This window comes from Notolabrus celidotus, chromosome 9, assembly GCF_009762535.1.
Source record: "Notolabrus celidotus isolate fNotCel1 chromosome 9, fNotCel1.pri, whole genome shotgun sequence".
NCBI classification, from domain to species: domain Eukaryota; kingdom Metazoa; phylum Chordata; class Actinopteri; order Labriformes; family Labridae; genus Notolabrus; species Notolabrus celidotus.
In genome coordinates this window covers 8,292,674-8,310,850 of record NC_048280.1, presented here as the reverse complement: position 1 = coordinate 8,310,850, position 18,177 = coordinate 8,292,674, and the positions used below count along the sequence as shown (strand labels likewise).

The 18,177-nt window shown below is 41.2% G+C and overlaps 1 protein-coding gene across 1 annotated transcript in view; it reads right to left on the bottom strand.

Moving 5' to 3' along the window:
• The window catches only part of si:dkey-21e5.1 (potassium channel subfamily T member 1), a 108,093-nt gene extending 90,556 nt beyond the window's left edge, over positions 1-17,537 (bottom strand). The window contains exons 1-3 of the mRNA XM_034691929.1: positions 16,431-17,537; positions 13,483-13,531; positions 10,014-10,181 (exon numbers count right to left, since the gene is read on the bottom strand). Of these exons, the coding sequence (XP_034547820.1) occupies positions 10,014-10,181; positions 13,483-13,523 (209 nt within the window). The 5' untranslated portion in view covers positions 13,524-13,531; positions 16,431-17,537. The remainder of the gene's footprint in view (positions 1-10,013; positions 10,182-13,482; positions 13,532-16,430) is intronic.
• Between the last annotated feature and the right edge of the window lie 640 nt (positions 17,538-18,177).

The following is an 18,177-nucleotide window of genomic DNA, read 5'->3' as shown; positions in this document are numbered from 1 at the left end:
TTGGTTGATTAAAACCCTTTTATCAAACCTGTCACGTTGGGGGAAAGACTTAAGGAGGACCCAAGTGCAGATTTAAAAAACAAAGGGGTTTTCAGTCCCTGTTACGTCCACATCATAGCACTACTGTTTGAGCAGTGGTAGAACTGAGACGAATTCACAGCTGTCAACACCTCTACTAAATTAAAAGACAAGCTTGAGCCAGCCCTGCCCTTAATTACATCAGAGGACTGCAGGAGGTTGCAACCCTGTGCTGTAGAAGTCTCTCTCTCTCATTCTGCACTTCATCCATACAGATATCTGAAAACTTTGAATCCCATCCAGAGTGTGAAATAAGCAGAAATCTGAGAGTGTGAGAATCGCCTGAGAGCACCTACGCTGTTAGTCCTCCGTGACTTATTGGACCTAATCCTGCTCATCATCTTCCTATCAGTTTCACCCATCACTCTTCTTCCACCTTTCTCTCTCTTTCATCTTCCCTATCTGACATCTCCTCCCTCCTGTTTTCCCCCCAAAGTTTTTCTGTTTTTCCTGAGCTCTTGCAGCTCCTCGCCTCCCTCTTTATGTTCCTTCCCCATCTCATCATAAGCCTCCTCAGCTCGCTCGAGCAGAAATCATCCAGGCATCAAATCCCAGCAGTTAATTCTGCCACAGTGTTGGTGAAAACAAACAGCTGCTGCTGCCAGAACCGGTGCACGATGCTGGTCTCAAGACACCTCTGAGTGTGGGGCTGTAACGTTATCATGGGTGGATACAATAAATCCACACGAAGTCTCATGTGGAAACTTACACCTGTATGTGAAAATATGACCTTTTTTATCTACCAGAAAAATTTCATGAAGGGAAATTCCAGCGTTAACAGCCATGTCTGACATCAGATCATCCCAGAAGTTGATGATTTACAAGCTACACAACAGCTCTTCTGCTGTAACGCTCTCACTTGTGAGACTGTTGCTTGATTTGCGTCAGCACTGGGTCACCCTTGTAAGTGCTGCTATTTGACTCACAAGTAGTGTTAAGAGTTGATTTAGTAGCCAATTAACGCCACTCAATCTCTCAATGTTATTCCCATCTGCGCCCTGCCTTGATTAGAAAACAGATCCTGAGCAATAAGACTGGATACACCAAGGACAGATTTACAGAACCAATCTTCTTCCCCCTGCTCTCTGCTGTCAAGTCTGTCGGCATGTCTGAAAGAGTTTGGCGGCTGCGTTCTATTTCTGACGTTTACAGAGGCTGCCCCCCCCCCCACCAGCACCACCACCACCACCCCACCCCCTCTACACCACCCGCTGGCAGACTGAGAAACAAACCCACACATGCACACACTCGGATGTATAATCAGACACTCACAGGTGCATACATACCTGTGTGTCTGCAGTCAGAGCACACACACACACACACACACACACACACACACACACACACACACACACACACACACACACACACACACACACACACACACACACACACACACACACACAGACACACGGACACACGGACACACGGACACCTGCACAGACAATACTCACACACTCATAAACACAGACCAATTGCTTGTTAGACCAATGACTTCAGCGTGATTGCTCCTCTTCAGCTCCCACACAGCCAAGCAGTCATAACAGCCCTCTGACACCCAACCCTGTGGATAATGACAGCTCAGGAGCGAGAGAGAGAGAGCGGGAGAGGGAGACCCCCCTTTCTCCCTCCCCTCTCCCCGCATACTGTACGCCCACATCCACAAAGAGATGAACGGGAACTCAAGGACACACACATTGTAGCTGCACAGCAGGGCTTATTGCCTCAGTGCTGTTGGAGTGAGACACAAGGAGGAACTTGCATTAGCTCTTGGGGTTTGTTTCACATCATTGTGAAGAAAATAAAAACCATGCAGCAAAAATACCAGCTCTGCAACCTTGGCTCTTGGTCTTAATTTCTCTGAGAGGTGGGGACAAAAGATAATCACTAAAGACAAGTAGGTTTAAGTGACTCCTATGAGCACGCAAGTTGTAAACAAACCCACAGTTTTATCTTAATATATGAAACACAGTCTGAAAGAAGAGTGAGGATTATTTTGACAATACACACCAGAAGAAATCAGATTTTTCTACTTCTTCAGGCAAGACGACGACCTGACCTTGGCACAGTACAGTACAAAAGAAGAAATGGATTCTGCAACATTTATTATGTGAATGCTTTCTGTCATCTGTCTTCCTCTCTTGTACGATTATTTCCTCTTTCTCCTTCTGTATCTTTTACTCTAAAGTTAAACATCTTTTCATGTCACAGAGCATTCTCTGCATCCCTGTGTGGTTGTTTTTCACTCCACATGCCCTCAAATCCACTGATTTTGACTGCACTGCATTATAAAAATACATAAACCATGATGGAGCAATGTATCCATATCGCGCCCACTCCTCTTGTGGAAATGAAAAATGAAAAGGTGTCAGTGTAAATGATGTGAAAGCCCCTCTCTCTCTGGCTCAGGTATGACCTCGTGCAAACAACTCACTTGGGCACATATGCATTTTTCCATGCACTGGACTCTGGTAATGGAGCGTGTGACTGTATTGTTTATTAGGGTCTACTTGAACCCTGTAGATGTTTTCATTGCTCTAGTTTGCTCCGTTTTCACTCTCTCTGCTAAAAGTACTAAAAAAAAATAAAAAATAGATCACACCAAAGTTAGCATGTTGCCTGCAAACCCTACTCTCAATAGGGACATAGAAATGACACGCATGGACCTCAAGGTGGCGCAGGTACATTGCTTTCATTCTGCAGATACAGTTGCAAGAAAAAGTACGTGAACCCTTTGGAATTACCTGGATTTCTGCAAAAATTGGTCATAAAATGTGCTCTGATGTAATCTAAGTCCCAACAATAGATACACACAGTCTTCTTAAACTTATAACACAAAAAAAAAAAGTTTCATGTTTTTATTGACCACACCATGTACACATTCACAGTGCAGGGTGGATAAAGTATGTGAACCCCTAGGCCAGGGACTTCTGTAAGAGCTAATTTGAGTCTGAAGTCTGCCTACCCGGTGTCCAATCAATAAGAAGAGATTGGTGTTGTTGGTTAAAGCTGCCCTGCGCTATAAAAATCACATACCAGTTTTGAGTTTGCTATTTTCAAGAAGCATTGCCTTATATGCCTTGCACAAAAGAGTTCTCAGGAGACCTACAATTAAGAATTGTTGACTTGCATAACGCTGGAAAGGGTTACAAAAGTATTTCCAAAAGCCTGGAAGTTTATCATCCACAGTAAGACAAATTATCTATAAATGGAGACAGTTCAGCACTGTTACTACTCTCCCTCGGAGTATCCTTCCTCTAAAGATGACTACAAGAGTACAGCGCAGAATGCTAAATGAGGTGAAGAACAATCCTAGAGTGTTAGATAAAGACTTACACAAATCTCTGGCACATGCTAACATCTCTGTTGATGAATCTACGATAGCCTATGTAAAACACTTAACAAAAAAGGAGTTCATGGGAGGACACCATGGAGGAAGCCACTGCTGTCCAAAAAATTATTGCTGCCCGTTTGAATTTAGCAAAAGAGCACCTGGATGTTCCACAGCACTACTGGCAAAGTATTCTGCGGACAGTTGATACCAAAGTTGAGTTGTTTGGAAGGAACACACAACACTTTGTGTGGAGAAATAAAGGCACAGCACACCAACATCAAAACCCCATCCCAACTGTGAAGTATGGTGGAGGGGGTATCATGGTTTGGGGCTGCTTTGCTGCCTGAGGGCCTGGACAGATTGCTATCATCGACGGAAAATTGAATTACCAGGTTTATCAAGAGATTAGAATACTAGTGGTCCTTTACTACAGCAGCCTCTACCATCAGTGTGTGAATGTGGTGTGAATGGGTGAATGTGACAAGCAGTGTAAAAGACTAGAAATGGCTATTTTAGCACAAGTCCATTTACTATTTACCAAATTGGCTTGCTAACTGTGGCTAACGTGAGACAAGCTAGCACCACCAGCCTTCAGCCCTCCTTGCAGGTTTATGTCCACATGCCTGTGCTATAGTTATGCATCAGTGAAGTTGTTATATGTCAGTTTAACCAGACACAGCCTACACACAACTTTCAATCCATTTTATATTATCCGAGTACTGTGAAACCACGCAGCATTCTAGCTTTAAGGGAGTGCCTGGAGCTACAGCCCCGGCTAGTGGCTGCACTACAGCTTAGACACAACACGTGACTGTTGATACATGTGACATGTTTGTTTAATCAACTAGTAATTCTGATGCTGACGAGTGAGTGTGACAAAGTTTGTTTAGTGGACTTAACATCCTAAAAAACTATGAAACTAAAATTGAAATGCTCCCATACTGTTTATAATTGATTGGTGCTGCATGATTGATCTAATCGCAATCACAATCACGATGCAGCAATTACATAACTCCACCAAAGGCTGCGGTTTTAATCTTTTTGTCTGTAAACATTACAACCTCTCTCCTGATTGTTTAGAGTCTGTTTGGCTACTCCTATCAGCTGCTCTGGCATTTTTTTTGTGTGTGTGTGTGTGTGTGTGTGTGTGTGTGTGTGTGTGTGTGTGTGTGTGTAGCTGCCTGCACAGCATGTTTGTATGGTCGACATCTGATTTATTGGAATACTTTGGATTCAATATTTGTATTCTAAATATTTGAAATGCATTTTTATTTTTGTATGTGTTGAATTGAGAAAGGCATTTCAAAACTACTAAATAAATTGTATGCTCCTTAATATCCAAACAAGTAGACTCATAAGACTAAATTATCACAAATCGCACTAGCACAATTTTGCCAAACCATGCAGCATACAAATCAAAGCTGTTTGCAGCTATTCTACTCTCACTTATATCTGGTTTGGATCTCTTCTGTTTACATCCGTTCCATCGCCTGACTGCTCTGGTTGTTGCCATACAGGATCTCTTCTAACAGTGTTATTATCTGAGTAACTGCCAGAGTCCTTCAAGCCACTGCCATTTAGACCACTATGACAGATGCTCGGAAACAGACGCAAAAGGCCACAGGGGCAGGGTGGGGGGTGGAGGGTGGAGGGTGAGGGGTCTCACTTTCCCTAAGGGGGTTAATTTGTAGAGAAGCTTTCCACTCGACGGGGCATCCGCACAGGAAATGATCGACATCACAAATCATGAGCACGCAGAGGAACATCTACCAAGAAATGGAGCGTCCCCAAAGCCCAGTGACATGGTCGGCTTCTGTTTCCACTCCAGAGCTCATGAACTCGTAATTACAGAGCAGCGCCATAAAGATGCTATCAATAACTGTTCTCCTCTTCTGCCTCTTCATTTATTTATCTCGCACTCATTGTGCAGAGGTGTGTGTGTGTGTGTGAAGCAGCAGTTAACAGCTGTTATTTGTTTTGAAAAAACAAAGGCTGTAGTGTTTGTTTTTTTCACTTACAGATCTGTGAGTTTTATAGATCTATGTTAAAACACAGCATGTAAGACACACACATGTACACACTCAGTGGTAGACTGGCAACAAACCTTTGAAATTTAATAGTGATCAGCAGAACAATTCACACTTCACAGTGGATGACACATGCACACAGAAGTCCATTTCTGCACAAATATAAGACTACACATGCAGTCAAGTAGCCTGATTAGCATATTGTAGCATCCACACAGTGGATCACTTGATTCTTTTACAGAGGTTAACTAACATTGGATTCACGCTGAAAACTGCTCAGTGGTTTGAGAGCTACCTGAGCAGTAGGAAGCAATATGTCAGGGTTGATGGCTTAGCTTCAACCTTTATGAATATACTCTATAATATAACAAATATACTATATATAAAACTCTGGAATTCACTCCCAGACACCCGAAACTCTGACTCACTACCCCTTTTCAAATCAAAACTCAAAACCCATCTGCTTCAAACTGCATTCGCTGTCTAATTTCTTTGCTTCGTTTTAACTTGGTGTTACTCTGCTTGTTGTTTTTTTATTTATTTTATCGCAGGGTTTTATTTATTGTGTTTTAATCTTTCTGTAAAGTGATCTTGAATGTCCTATCTTATTTGTCATCTATATCAATAACTTATGTAAAAATGTGATAGATGCAAAGTTTTATATTTATGCAGATGACACTATTTTGTACACTTCAGCATTGTCCCTATTAAGTGCAATTAACAACCTACAAGCTGCATTTAACACAGTACAAATGGATCCTAGCAAACTGAGGCTGGTTTTAAACGCAGACAAGACTAAGGTGATGTTTTTCTCAAAGTCCAAGAGGACGGTGAAAGATGACTCTCAGATTTTCCCTTCCACAAATGAGGAACTATGTCCCAACATTTAAATACTTGGGTTTTCTCTTAGATGAAAATCTCTCTTTTAATCTTCATATTGAGAGTTTAACCAAAAAACTGGGGGTGAAGTTGGGTTTCTTTTACAGAAACAGACGCTGTTTTTATTTTGCTACTTGTAAAAAGCTCTTTCTAGCAACCTTTGCATCTGTAACTGACTATGGTGATGTTCTTTATATGCATGCTTCCTCAGCCTCTCTGAAAATGTTGGACTCGGTGTACCATGCTGCATTGCGGTTTGTTTCCGGGTAAGGATTCTGCACACATCACTGTATCTTGTATGAAAAGGTAGGCTTGTCCTCCTTACACAATAGAAGAATGGAGCATTGGTATGACCTTCTTTATAACGCCGTACGGGAGCTGCTGTCTTATTTATGCTCTTTATTGACTCCTAAAGTTGTCAGTGGCTGTAATCTTCGGTCCCATGGACAAATTCTTTTTTTCATTCCTCAGACTTGCTCTGTCTTTGGTAAAAGAGCTTTTAATGTCTTTGCTCCATCCTGGTCTGAGCTTCAAGGTCACCTAAAACTGGATTGCTTAATTCCATTGGAGGATTTTAAAACTAGGATAAAGGATCATCTGATCACCTTGGGCACATGTTTTAGAGCTTAACACAGCTAATTTATAAATTGATGTAATAGTTACTTGGTACTAGGCTTGCAAAATTCTGGGAATTTTCAAAGTTGGAATAAATTATAGTTGGGAAAAATATATTTTAGCATAATCCTGACTAAAACAACCAGATTCCATGCAAGTACAGTTGAATATTTATGCTAATCCTCAATCACATGCACATAGCACACTGCTTACTGCAGGGCTATTGAGACCACGCCCCCTACATTACATGCACTGTGCATTCCTCCATCACATGCACAGAAGATTTATAGAATCCTGGACCACATTTTTGAGTCCAGACTATTGAAGCCACACATTTGAGCCTGTGGGTTGGAGGGATGAGTAATATTTAACTCAACATTCTTGTTTTTGTTCTTCAATTAAAGAATTTATTGTTCAATAAAATATGTAACACTTGATAAAGTTCTACTTACAAATAAAGCAGTTTTAATTGTATTAATTTTGGATGGATGTCTGCTTATAACAAAACAAATATTTATGCTTGGAAATGATACCATTAAATTACCCTCAATTCCAGTTAATTCCCATAAATTCCCAGTTAATTTCCATGGAAAGTTTCCTATTTGGAATATTTCCAAAATTCCCCAGCTTAACTTCGCATGGAAATTTACCCGAAACTTTCCAGAAATTTACTGGAAACTTCCGGAAATTTCCACCCCATTGCAACCCTTCTTGTTAATGTATGTTTTGTCTTGTTCTCAGTGTGAAACATGTATGCTGCTGTCTTGGCCAGGACTCCCTTGTAAAAGAGACTTTGTATCTCAATGGGACTATTCCTTGTAAAATAAAGGTTAAATGAAAAAAAAAAAATGACATGTACCATCCTGTTACATCAGTATGTGGACTCTGCTGCCATGTAATTAATCTCTTGTGTATCTGGTACCCAAGTGTTGCCATGTTTATTTTGGCTCAAACTGTTTGTTGTCTTTCATGTCTTGATAAAAGTGGCATGCAGCTAAAGAAAACAACGCCATAAGCATCTATAGCTGAATGCAGGCTAATCACTGCTTCCCAAGGGACAGCACACAGAGCTGTGTGTGTAGGGGGGAGGTGGTCAACCGCTGCTCTTAATGTTACGTGTCAGACAAAAGGTTGCGCACGATATAAAACAAACTGACAGCAATTTTCTGCAGGGAGTCCAAGAGACAGAGGGCAAGTCAACAGAGACGGAAACACAGCTAGGAAGAATAGGGTGGCCAAACTGAGTACCGTGTTTTCTTTCATTCAGAATGCACAGATTACAATCACAGATGTTTCTTTCTAGATACAGATCGATGAGGTAATTTCAGAAGACAAAAGCCAATGGGTGTTATTGACTTGGTTCTGAAATATAGCCGCTGCAGCCAGCAAGCTAAAGCCTGGAGAGGAGAGATAACATACACTCACATGTCTGCCCGATTCAAACATGGATACAATTGGCTGTTAGAGGCAGGAACCGCTCTGCAAATTAACAACACAAACAATTAGATGAAATGTTTGGTGGGTTATGTAACCCTGACTCTCTGAGGGAGACACAAAGCCAGGTTTAGGGAAGGAGATTTGCCATGACATTGTTGGTTCTTGGTTCTGTGGCATTAATCAGGCAGTGAATTCAGAACACCGGTGCTGGAAGAGCAGGAATACGAGCATACTCAATGAGCAAGACAAAGGAACTGTATCATTCATGTGCATTCTTTCTTCACCACAAATCCTCTTGCCATCACAATGTGGAAATATGGTGATACATACCACTGATTGTATATGAATATGGAAACACGCCTTCAACTTAAGTACTCGCAGAAACATAAAAGCAAAGTTGAACTGCCTTTCCCTTTTTTCCCCAGACTCTTTAAAAAGAAGCTTTCTAACTGTGGTCCTTAAGGCAACAGTCTCTATTATAACTCAGCTGCTTCTAAAATGTCAAACGGCCTCTGGACACAGGCGACTGCTGTTAATTAATAGACCACAGGGGTTAACATCACAATCTTAAGAAGATCCTCTGACAAACACATGGAGGCAGATGTGACAGTGTTATAAAACTAATGAGTCACACGTGAAGCTTAAAGTCAACCCCAAAGCAACAGGGACACTCAGAAGAAATGCACTCAATTTTCTCTCTGCAAGCCAAAACTGAAGCAACTCCTGATCCTGCAGTTAGATGGCTTCATTTCAGCACCATGGAGAGTGCCACAGTACTCAGCCGGGGTTGATGCTCTGCTAATTCTTCCCCCCTCTTGGGCAGCAAACAGCATCTGTTGGTCTGCCTCTCCAACCGCAGCAATAATTGAACTCTTAGGAGACTGCCATACACTCAAGCGGTAGATGTGGCACCAGTTATGGGCCATGGGAGGGGCCACTTCATGCTTCGTTCAGAGGGAGATGAAAATGCATTCCAGCATAACGGTAAATTGATTAAAACAGAAATCCAGTACACTCTTTTATTAAAGCAATCAGAGCGTACGTTTCTAAGCCTATTTTCTGTCTTTGCTTTAATGGAATGGATTTGTACACCTTTCTTATCTGCATTAATATGATAATTAAACAGATCAGGTTCATTATTAGAGATGCTGGGAGTTGATTGTAGTCCAAATAACCCGTAGTACAAATGCAGTGGAGCCACAGTCTGAGCAATAGGTAAGACTGTTATTTTTCACTACACCACCTCTCTCACTGCACTGTTTCTATTTCCACTGCTGTGTACACCTACACATAAAACCAACAGCTGAATACAAGTCCCGCCGCATCTCTGGGGGGTTGTCGTGAGAGGTCATTCTGGGAAATGTAGGAAAAACAGCAACTAAAGCAGAAGTGTGAAATAGCTTCAGGGAAAGTGCAATATATTCTACAATACTCAGCACAAAGCAAACCCTGGAAAGTGTGGAATATCATACGCTTTTGCACACAGTGTTTCAAGTGTCCGTTGAGATTCAAACATGAAGTGGATGTATGAACACACACACACACACACACACACACACAAACACAAAGGCCCCCTCTGAGAAAATCCCCAGGCAGCCTCTCACATACTGTTGTACATAAACTAAGAGTGTTTTTCATGCTACCTGTCATCATTCTGAAATGTCTGGTCCCCCAGCAGCAGGTCCCTGAAGCGATAGCGAGGAGGAAGAGGAGGCACCTCTGTGTCCACCTCTGCCATCTTGAGGGACGAGATGTCCAGAATAACGCCAGAGTTGCTGCTGTTGTTTCTCTGCAGGGTCTCGGTGGAGGTCCTGCAGGGTTAGGAGGAGAGAAACATCTGCTCATCAACATGCCAGATTTTGTTCTGTTCTGCTATTACAACTCTGACATTTCAGCTTAATGCCAGAATAAACAGATACGGTGATAAGGTGCCTCAGACTGTTAGCATTTACAATGAATCTGAAATCCATTTCTGGGGAAACGTTCATGGGAAATCAGTGGTGAGTTACAGGGTTACATAAAGAACAGACTGCTTGCAATGAAAACAATCAATGCTCAGAGGGAATCCATGTTCTACAGTAATCCCCAGATGACAATTTATTTATCTGGGGCTGAAATGTGGGTCGTTTTGCTTTACAAACACATTCTGAAATTCTGAAGCAGTTCTGTCAGACGCAGCTGAACAAACAGCTCCAAACATGAGGTATGACTGCTTTAAGAGGTGCAAAGCATGGACCTGATTCTCTGCCTCAAAGTAAGTCATGCATAAAGCCAAAACCAGATGACCTGATGTTACTGTTCTCATTTGTGCATATCATGTATTATTAAATGACCTATAAATGTATGTGCATTGAAGTGCATTATTCAAGAGAGAAAATGACCTTTTTTCCATCAAAGCTGACACTCAGCTGTGAGGAACTTTTATTTTGTGTTAACCGGCAGCCCCTGTGGACACAGAAGTACGCCTGGTGTTATATATGTTCTCAGAGTAGGAGACTGGGGAATGCGACCTCATTTTGATGCTATTTTTCTGTTTGAAAACACAGCTGCTGGAAGAAGAATACCCACACTGTAATGTTTCTATTTGTGGTTACGCAAGATTAACAGTTTAACATGTTAATCACTTTCATAACATGAAACTTTATAAACTTTTAGGACGCTTCACTTCCCCTGTCTGGCCAGTAAGTAACACTGTTGGTTGTGTCATAAAAGTGACTGTATTAAAGGCACTGTAAGGAATTTTAGCTGATTATAAAAAAGTCACCTTTATACTGATGCCTGTTCATGATATACATAATCAAATAAGTTTATCAGTAACAAGACTGTTTATTTCTTCATACTGAATCATAGTGCCTGTGTTTAGGTTTGATTGACTATGAAAAGTTGAGTCAATATTCAGCTCACCCGTTAGTGTGTTTGTTTAGATCTCCACTGGTAACGTTTGCTAGTGAGAAGTAAGCTAGCAAGCTGCAGGAGTTGTTTTTCCTTCATTTCACTTTTTATTCATTTTTGACTGATTTTGCAGCTGTACATTGTCCAATAAATTCTCAGTGCAATTCATATAGTCATGTCATTATAATGATGAAAATGCAAAAAAAAAAAGAAAAAAAGACAACATAAGATACCTACAAATGATCAGTTTTTATAACTGTTGTTTTTCCTAAGATCATTTTCTTTTTACGTAATGTTTTGTACTCATGGCTGATACTTGAGCAAGATTAGAAAAAAGGTTGTTTTTTTTTCTGTTGAGGTATTGCTTTAGACGGAGAAACTCTACAGCCAAATCTTTGCTAGGTAAAAGAGCAAAATGGCTACAACTGGAGCATATTGAATTACGTGACATCACTATTTTGTCTTGAAAAAGAAAGGTAGTATTAACAAGAAGATCTGTATAAAATTATTTGGCTCCGACAACAAATGTACGCTTTGGCAAGAGCCATATCTTTGTGACAGCTGACCTTGATAGTGCTCATGCAGGCTACATAGACTGTGTGATAATGGACGTAGTATGCGTGACATCACCTATCTGCTTCGGAAGCCCTGTTTTGAACTTGATCGTCGGCGGGTGCCATATTGGAAATGCTGAACTCAATCTCACGTCTGTAGAGCTAGTGTGAGGTAAAGAAGCGGGCCTTTAGCCCTTTTGCTTACAGCTACAGGGTGACCTCCAATCAAGTCAGCCATGCCCTTATTTGGGCAAAAAACGTAAGTTGGATATCTCGAAAAATAATGAGTTATACAAAAATGTCAGCCCCCGTACAGTGTGGGCCAATGGAGAAATTAGCTATTCAGACCTAAACCGTTTTTTGTACCAGGCTGTAAACATGTTTATTTCTGCTGTAAAGATCGTCTTTTTTGAATGGATGTGTATGTGGTTTCAGGTGTTTCTGTAGCCAGCCTCAAGTGAACTTAATTTACATTGTAAGCAAATGACGAGAAAGTTATTTGTCTTTTAGGCCCATACTGTTATGAGCCTCTGTGAAGATTACCTCCTGCTGAGAACTTCTGTAATCAGATAAACGGCGCTCACTCCTCTAGGGTATGAAATTAATGGAAGTAGGAAAAGGAAATCTCAGCTGGAAGTCACTGTAAGCTACACTGGCTATAACTGAATTACTGAGAGGTTGGCACCTGTTCGCAGAGTCAATCATCCTCTTGTCGTTGGACGATAACAGACGATGATTGATGGGTTCAAGGAATGCTTACACGTGTACAGGACAAGTTCAGTAGAGAGACATCATAATCACAAAGAAAAAGTTCCTCACAGGGGAATTGCCAAAACCGTTTTATGAACCAGGCTGTAACATGTTTATTTCTGCTGCAAATATCGTCTTTTTTGAATTGGTGTGTATGTTGTGTCCTGTGTTTCTGCAGCCAGCCTCAAGTGGACGCTCGATGAACTGCAGTTTTTAGCATGGGCTTCATATTTTCTTGGATCATAGGTTGCCACTTGGCAGTCTTCAGTCAAAGGGGGTGCCAGAGTGAACACAACATGTTAGTTTGTTGCAGAGGTTTTTAAAAAAGCTGCTTTTATGATTGATTTTCCTTGATTGATTGAGATAGCTTCAGAGCGTTAACTATGATACAACGTTGTGATAGGTGAATAGCAAAATAAAGCTCTGTTTCAAAGCTAACAATGCTGTAACTTTATAAGCCATTTGTGGTAATGTTTATTCACTGTGACCTCAATAGACTGTAAAAAGCCAGCAGTGTATCTAATTAGTAAAATATACACAGTACATGTTTGTGTAGTAGCAAGAGGGCAAATAGGATCAGTTTGTCAAAGCCATGCTAATCAGAATCACAGTGTAGAGGAGCATTAGGAATAATATGGAAATAGCAGGGTAGCAAGGTTTTTTTTGCGAATGCTCCAGTTTTTGGGGGGAGGGGAATCAGTGTGAGACTGAGGCTGTTTCATAACCAGTTAAAAATTCCTCACAGAAGTTTAAGGAATATGTAACAGCAGAGACACATCTCAAATCAAAGCCATGCACGTTTACATAACAATGTGAGTGCATGTCTTATTAGCTTCATATTCCTGTGTGTATGTAAAAGTATTCCTCCTGACACACAATGTCACATGTTGGGGAATTAAGTGATCAAGGGAATTACCTGTCGCCATGGGAACTCGATGATCGGCGTGGAGGGCTCATGACTGACTCTTGAGGGCATTCGAGTGATGAACATGAGAGCAAGAGAAGGAGTGACAGAAGGCAGAGAGAGGAGGGAAGAAAAACAGAGGGAGAGATTAAACATACTTATTAGAAGTTCACCTCTTTAGCAGGACGACATTCAGTGCCCGTGTCGCAGCTTAACTCTGCTCCCAGTTCAGGGAGGAGGACACTTCTGAAATGTGCTGCTCTTTGAACACAGCCGGATTACACCAACACACTTTAATGCGAACGTGCAGCTTAATATTAATGTCTACGCCGTCTCACACATTCCCAATTGCAGGTGATAAAATATTTATGGTGTGTGTTCTGATAAAGTGGAAATAGCATTTCAGGTGGGTCAGTAAGCTATTATCCACCTGTGTGTTTACTGAAGGTGCCCAAGGGTGCAGCTTTTAAATCATGCAGCCATGAGGATGAGGAGGAGGAGGAGGAGGAAGAGGAGGGATCCCCTTGTCAGACCATTTTCTTCCCACGAAGCAACTAAGTGTGAATACATTATTTCAGAAAGAGGACACGTACATTTCACAACAACAATGTATGTACAGTGAACTGATGTGTGTTGTTTCTGTCCTCATTCATGTGTGTGTTTCTGCTCGAGTGAATCAATGCTCAGCTCATTTTAGAGATGCCTTTGCATGTCCTCTCATACGATTTATCCTCGCTGAGATGCCTTTGATTCTCCTTTGAAGCCTCGGCAGAGAGGAGAAGAAGTGGGTAATACAGGGCTCTGCATTTGTGTATATGGCCATCAATGTACAGTGTGGGCAGCCTTGAGTGGGCTAATAGCAGCCACAGACATGCTCTCCCTGATTAACAGTGAAAGCACAGACCCTCAGAAGTATAGACACAGGAAGGGATGAGGGGAGCTGACGAATGAGTGTTGTTTTCTGTTCCTGTCCTCGTCAAATACACAGAGTGAAGGAGTGTAAGGAACACATTGTCCTCAATGTGTCCTTTGCTTTTGGGGGAAGAGGGAGATGTTTACTTCAAGTGAACTGTGTGAGTAAATCAAGCCTCGTCCTCTGATAAAACAACAGTCTGCAACCTTTGAGAGTCGGCTTAATGGATCAGCCAAAGTGACCACAATAACAGGGGACAGAGACGCTCCAGGTAAGAGACTGTCTTCACTTAAGGGAGAGGGTAAAACAGATTCAGAGCAAAGCAAGCACATGGAGGGAGGACAAATACATAAAGAGCAGAGAAGAGATTAGCATCTTAAAAATAAAGAGGGCCCAGAGGGAGGATGAAGCCAAATCAATGCTGACGTCTATGGTCAGAATGATATATTATTGAAGGCTCCTGAAAGATGTGACACTCATGAGACTATAACAGAGTTATCAGCCGTACTGAATGGATGTCATGCATGTGTTGCACACTTCAAATGTTAATCCGATCATTGACTATGTGAGAGTCTGTGGTTTAGACTTGGATCTATCTCTGAAGAGGAGAACATTTCAGAATAATGTCATGCATGAGAAAGAATAAGGAACTATTAAATACATTATGTTGATTTTCATTCTATCATAGCTCAAGCTTTTATGTCTTTATGTATTGTTCTATGATTACCTCCAAGCCACATCACTTGTAAGTCCATTAAGAGAGGTTTATGTTGTCTCTGAATGCAACTTATGCCCATTATTCAACCTACTTCCACAATATGCTGGTATTTAAGGATGCCTTGATGCCAAGTAATGTCCCGATGCCTTGTTCTATACATCTTAAATTATTGGTGGAAGTAAACAGTATTGTGCATTCATTATTCATTCACCTTCTGTGAAAATCAACCTAACATTCTGCTAGGAGAATGCCACTTTACAAGCCCCTAGTGAGTTTTAAAGCAATGCTCTCTCACACTTGCAAACACAATTTTGTTCTTATTAAATTATTTTCATTTTGTAAATAAATAAGATTCATATTTCAGTGTAATCACACTTTGGGGCTCTTGGGAAAGTGGCTATAAGAGTACCAAATAATTTTTTTAATGTCTTTCTACCATGCAGGGCTGAGATTATGCTTAAGACACATAACAAATGGATTGTTTATACTAAACTCTCGGAGGACTAGTAGGTCAGGGGTTCCCAGACTTTTCGGCCTCCAAAATATAGGTCCTGAAGACTTGTGAATTGTAGCTTCATACTTTATTTAGCTAGTCTGCAGAAAAGTAGCCACCTGCATGTACTGTAGCTATGTTTCCTGTGCTGTTATGAACTAACTGCTGCTACTGCTGCTTTTGTTAATGAACTGTGAACTAACCCTTACTCTAACCCTAACCTTATAAGTCATCTAAAGAAAGGCAGAAAACTAAAGGGAAAAAAATGTTTTTGCAAGGTTTTATTTCTAAATGAAATTCTTTAAAATCTATATATTTACAGTAAAGGAAATATACAACATTTTAGATCTTGTGACCCCCAATTTGCATCTGGTGACCTTACAACGGGTCCCGACCCCCACTTTGGGAACCCCTGCAGTTATAATAACAACAATAATAATAATATAATAATAATAATAATAATAATAATAATAATAATAATAATAATAATAATAATAATAATCTTTATTTTTATAGCACTTTTCTAAACAAAGTTACAAAGTGCTTCACAGAAAAACACAAAAATACAGAAAAATAAACAAAAAAATATACAAAAAAATACATATATATAATAAAGGAACTCTAAAGTCCTAGTATTGCAGTAGTTATAGCATCACATTGTAGTCTATTTAAATACCATAGGAAAGGAGCTACTGTGAATAAAGCTTAAAGATTTCATGCACTTTCACAAGAATAAGTCACCCAAGAGTAACACAGACTGCCCTCCCAACACCTTTCATGATATCAGTCATAGATAAATTGCAGAAAAAGATGTTTAAAAAGGTAAGTGAACTTACACACGTGCACCACAGTCACTGAGAGTAAAGTCAGGCTTCCTGGGTGAACATGGCGAGTTGCTCTTCTTGCTAACTTCGTTCACCTGGCAGTGCTCTGGTTTCTGACCGACGTCCCATCATCGTACACACAGGCTTGATCTGGATAACCTCCACACACTCTGCTTATACAGCGCTGCCAGTGTGACAGAGGGGGTCTGCCCTTAGCGCGCGCCTGAGGAAGCTCTGTCATTATTAAGAAGATGACCTTACAGAAGGCGAGGGAGCAGCCTGCAGCGGTCAGGCAGGGGGGCAAACAGAGGACTAGATGAGTGAGCTTGCGCCTGAAGGTGAATCAAATGGATCCACTGGAGGTCCACAAACAAGTCCACTGAACGCGCAAGGTGGAGGCGCGCGTCCTGGGTTATTAAAGTTTAAGAGAGAAAATAGTCCCGGTCGAGAACGCTGTAGTTTGACCCTCACCTGTTAGTTAATTTTAATATCAATACGCCAGCCCAAAACGGAGGGACCTCACTGTCGCTTAGCAACAACTTTGTTTGCTCCTACCTGGCGGACTACATTTCCCAGCGGAAGGAGAATGGAGTGTATTTATAGTCCATGTTGTCGGATAAGAACTGTGGCCTTCTCCTTTGTAATATCTCAAGATCCCATGCAAACGTTTCTACGCCACAAACTGAGGTCTAAAAATCAATGAAAGTACCGCTTCTTCTTCTTCTGACTTCCACCGCTGCTGTCCTCCACCATGTTGGTTAAGAGCTTAAAAATGAAGATGTAATGGAAGCGTGCTCTACTCCCTGCTGGTGTCCATGCTTTCCTCTCAGCATCAGCATCATCAGCATCCCTCTCCTCCCAAGGACGGAGGAGCTGGAGGAGGACGGCGCTCATTTTCTGACCTGGGTGCTTCGCCACCTGCCGGCCAACTTCGTCATGAGTCGGGACTAATGTCTAGGAAAGCGATGCGTTTGATGCCGACAAGAAACTTCCTTTAAAAAGGCTTTTAGTGGAATGGAAAACCTAATAAGAGATGCTTCTGCCTTATTCTGCTTCGTCATCATGTGCCCATCACATTGTCAGGTTTGTCTGTGTTTAAAGATGCATGACTGTGGATGAATAAAACTGCTTCTTCTCTTATATGAGCACTGAAACGGTGTGAAATGTTTCTTTGTGTCCTCATAAGTATACAATAGTAAGGTTACATCCCTTATCTTTCACATCTACTTGAATCAGACTGATGAGTAAAAAACAATCATAGCTTTAACAGCTTCAGTACAAACACATTTGTCCAAAAAAGGCTTTAAATTGACACATTAACCCATAAATACTGCATTTAATTATAACACATCATATAGTTATTTATTCTAGTCATGATGATCTCTATCAAACATCAGTGATACAGAAACAGTGCATGCAAAGTCTTGGCAACTTCCAGGAATCCTCAATCTTTCAGTATTAGATCTGGTTAGTACATACCTGTTACAGGTCTCTCCTCCATTTGCCTCACAACGCTCCCCCTCAAGTTGAAAAAAATATTCATTCTGTGTGTACAGAGGGACGACTGGGAGACACCGCTGGCTTGTGTGTGTGTCTCCGGGAGAGACGTGTTGCTCTGTGTGCAATCCTCACTGTTCAGCCTCTCCACATTTCAGCCCATTATTCTCCAGGGGAAAAAGAGCTCTGAGCGTCATCATTTTAAAGCCCACACAGCCACTTATGCTTTCCCATGCCAGCAGTCAGGACTCACTCACTCACT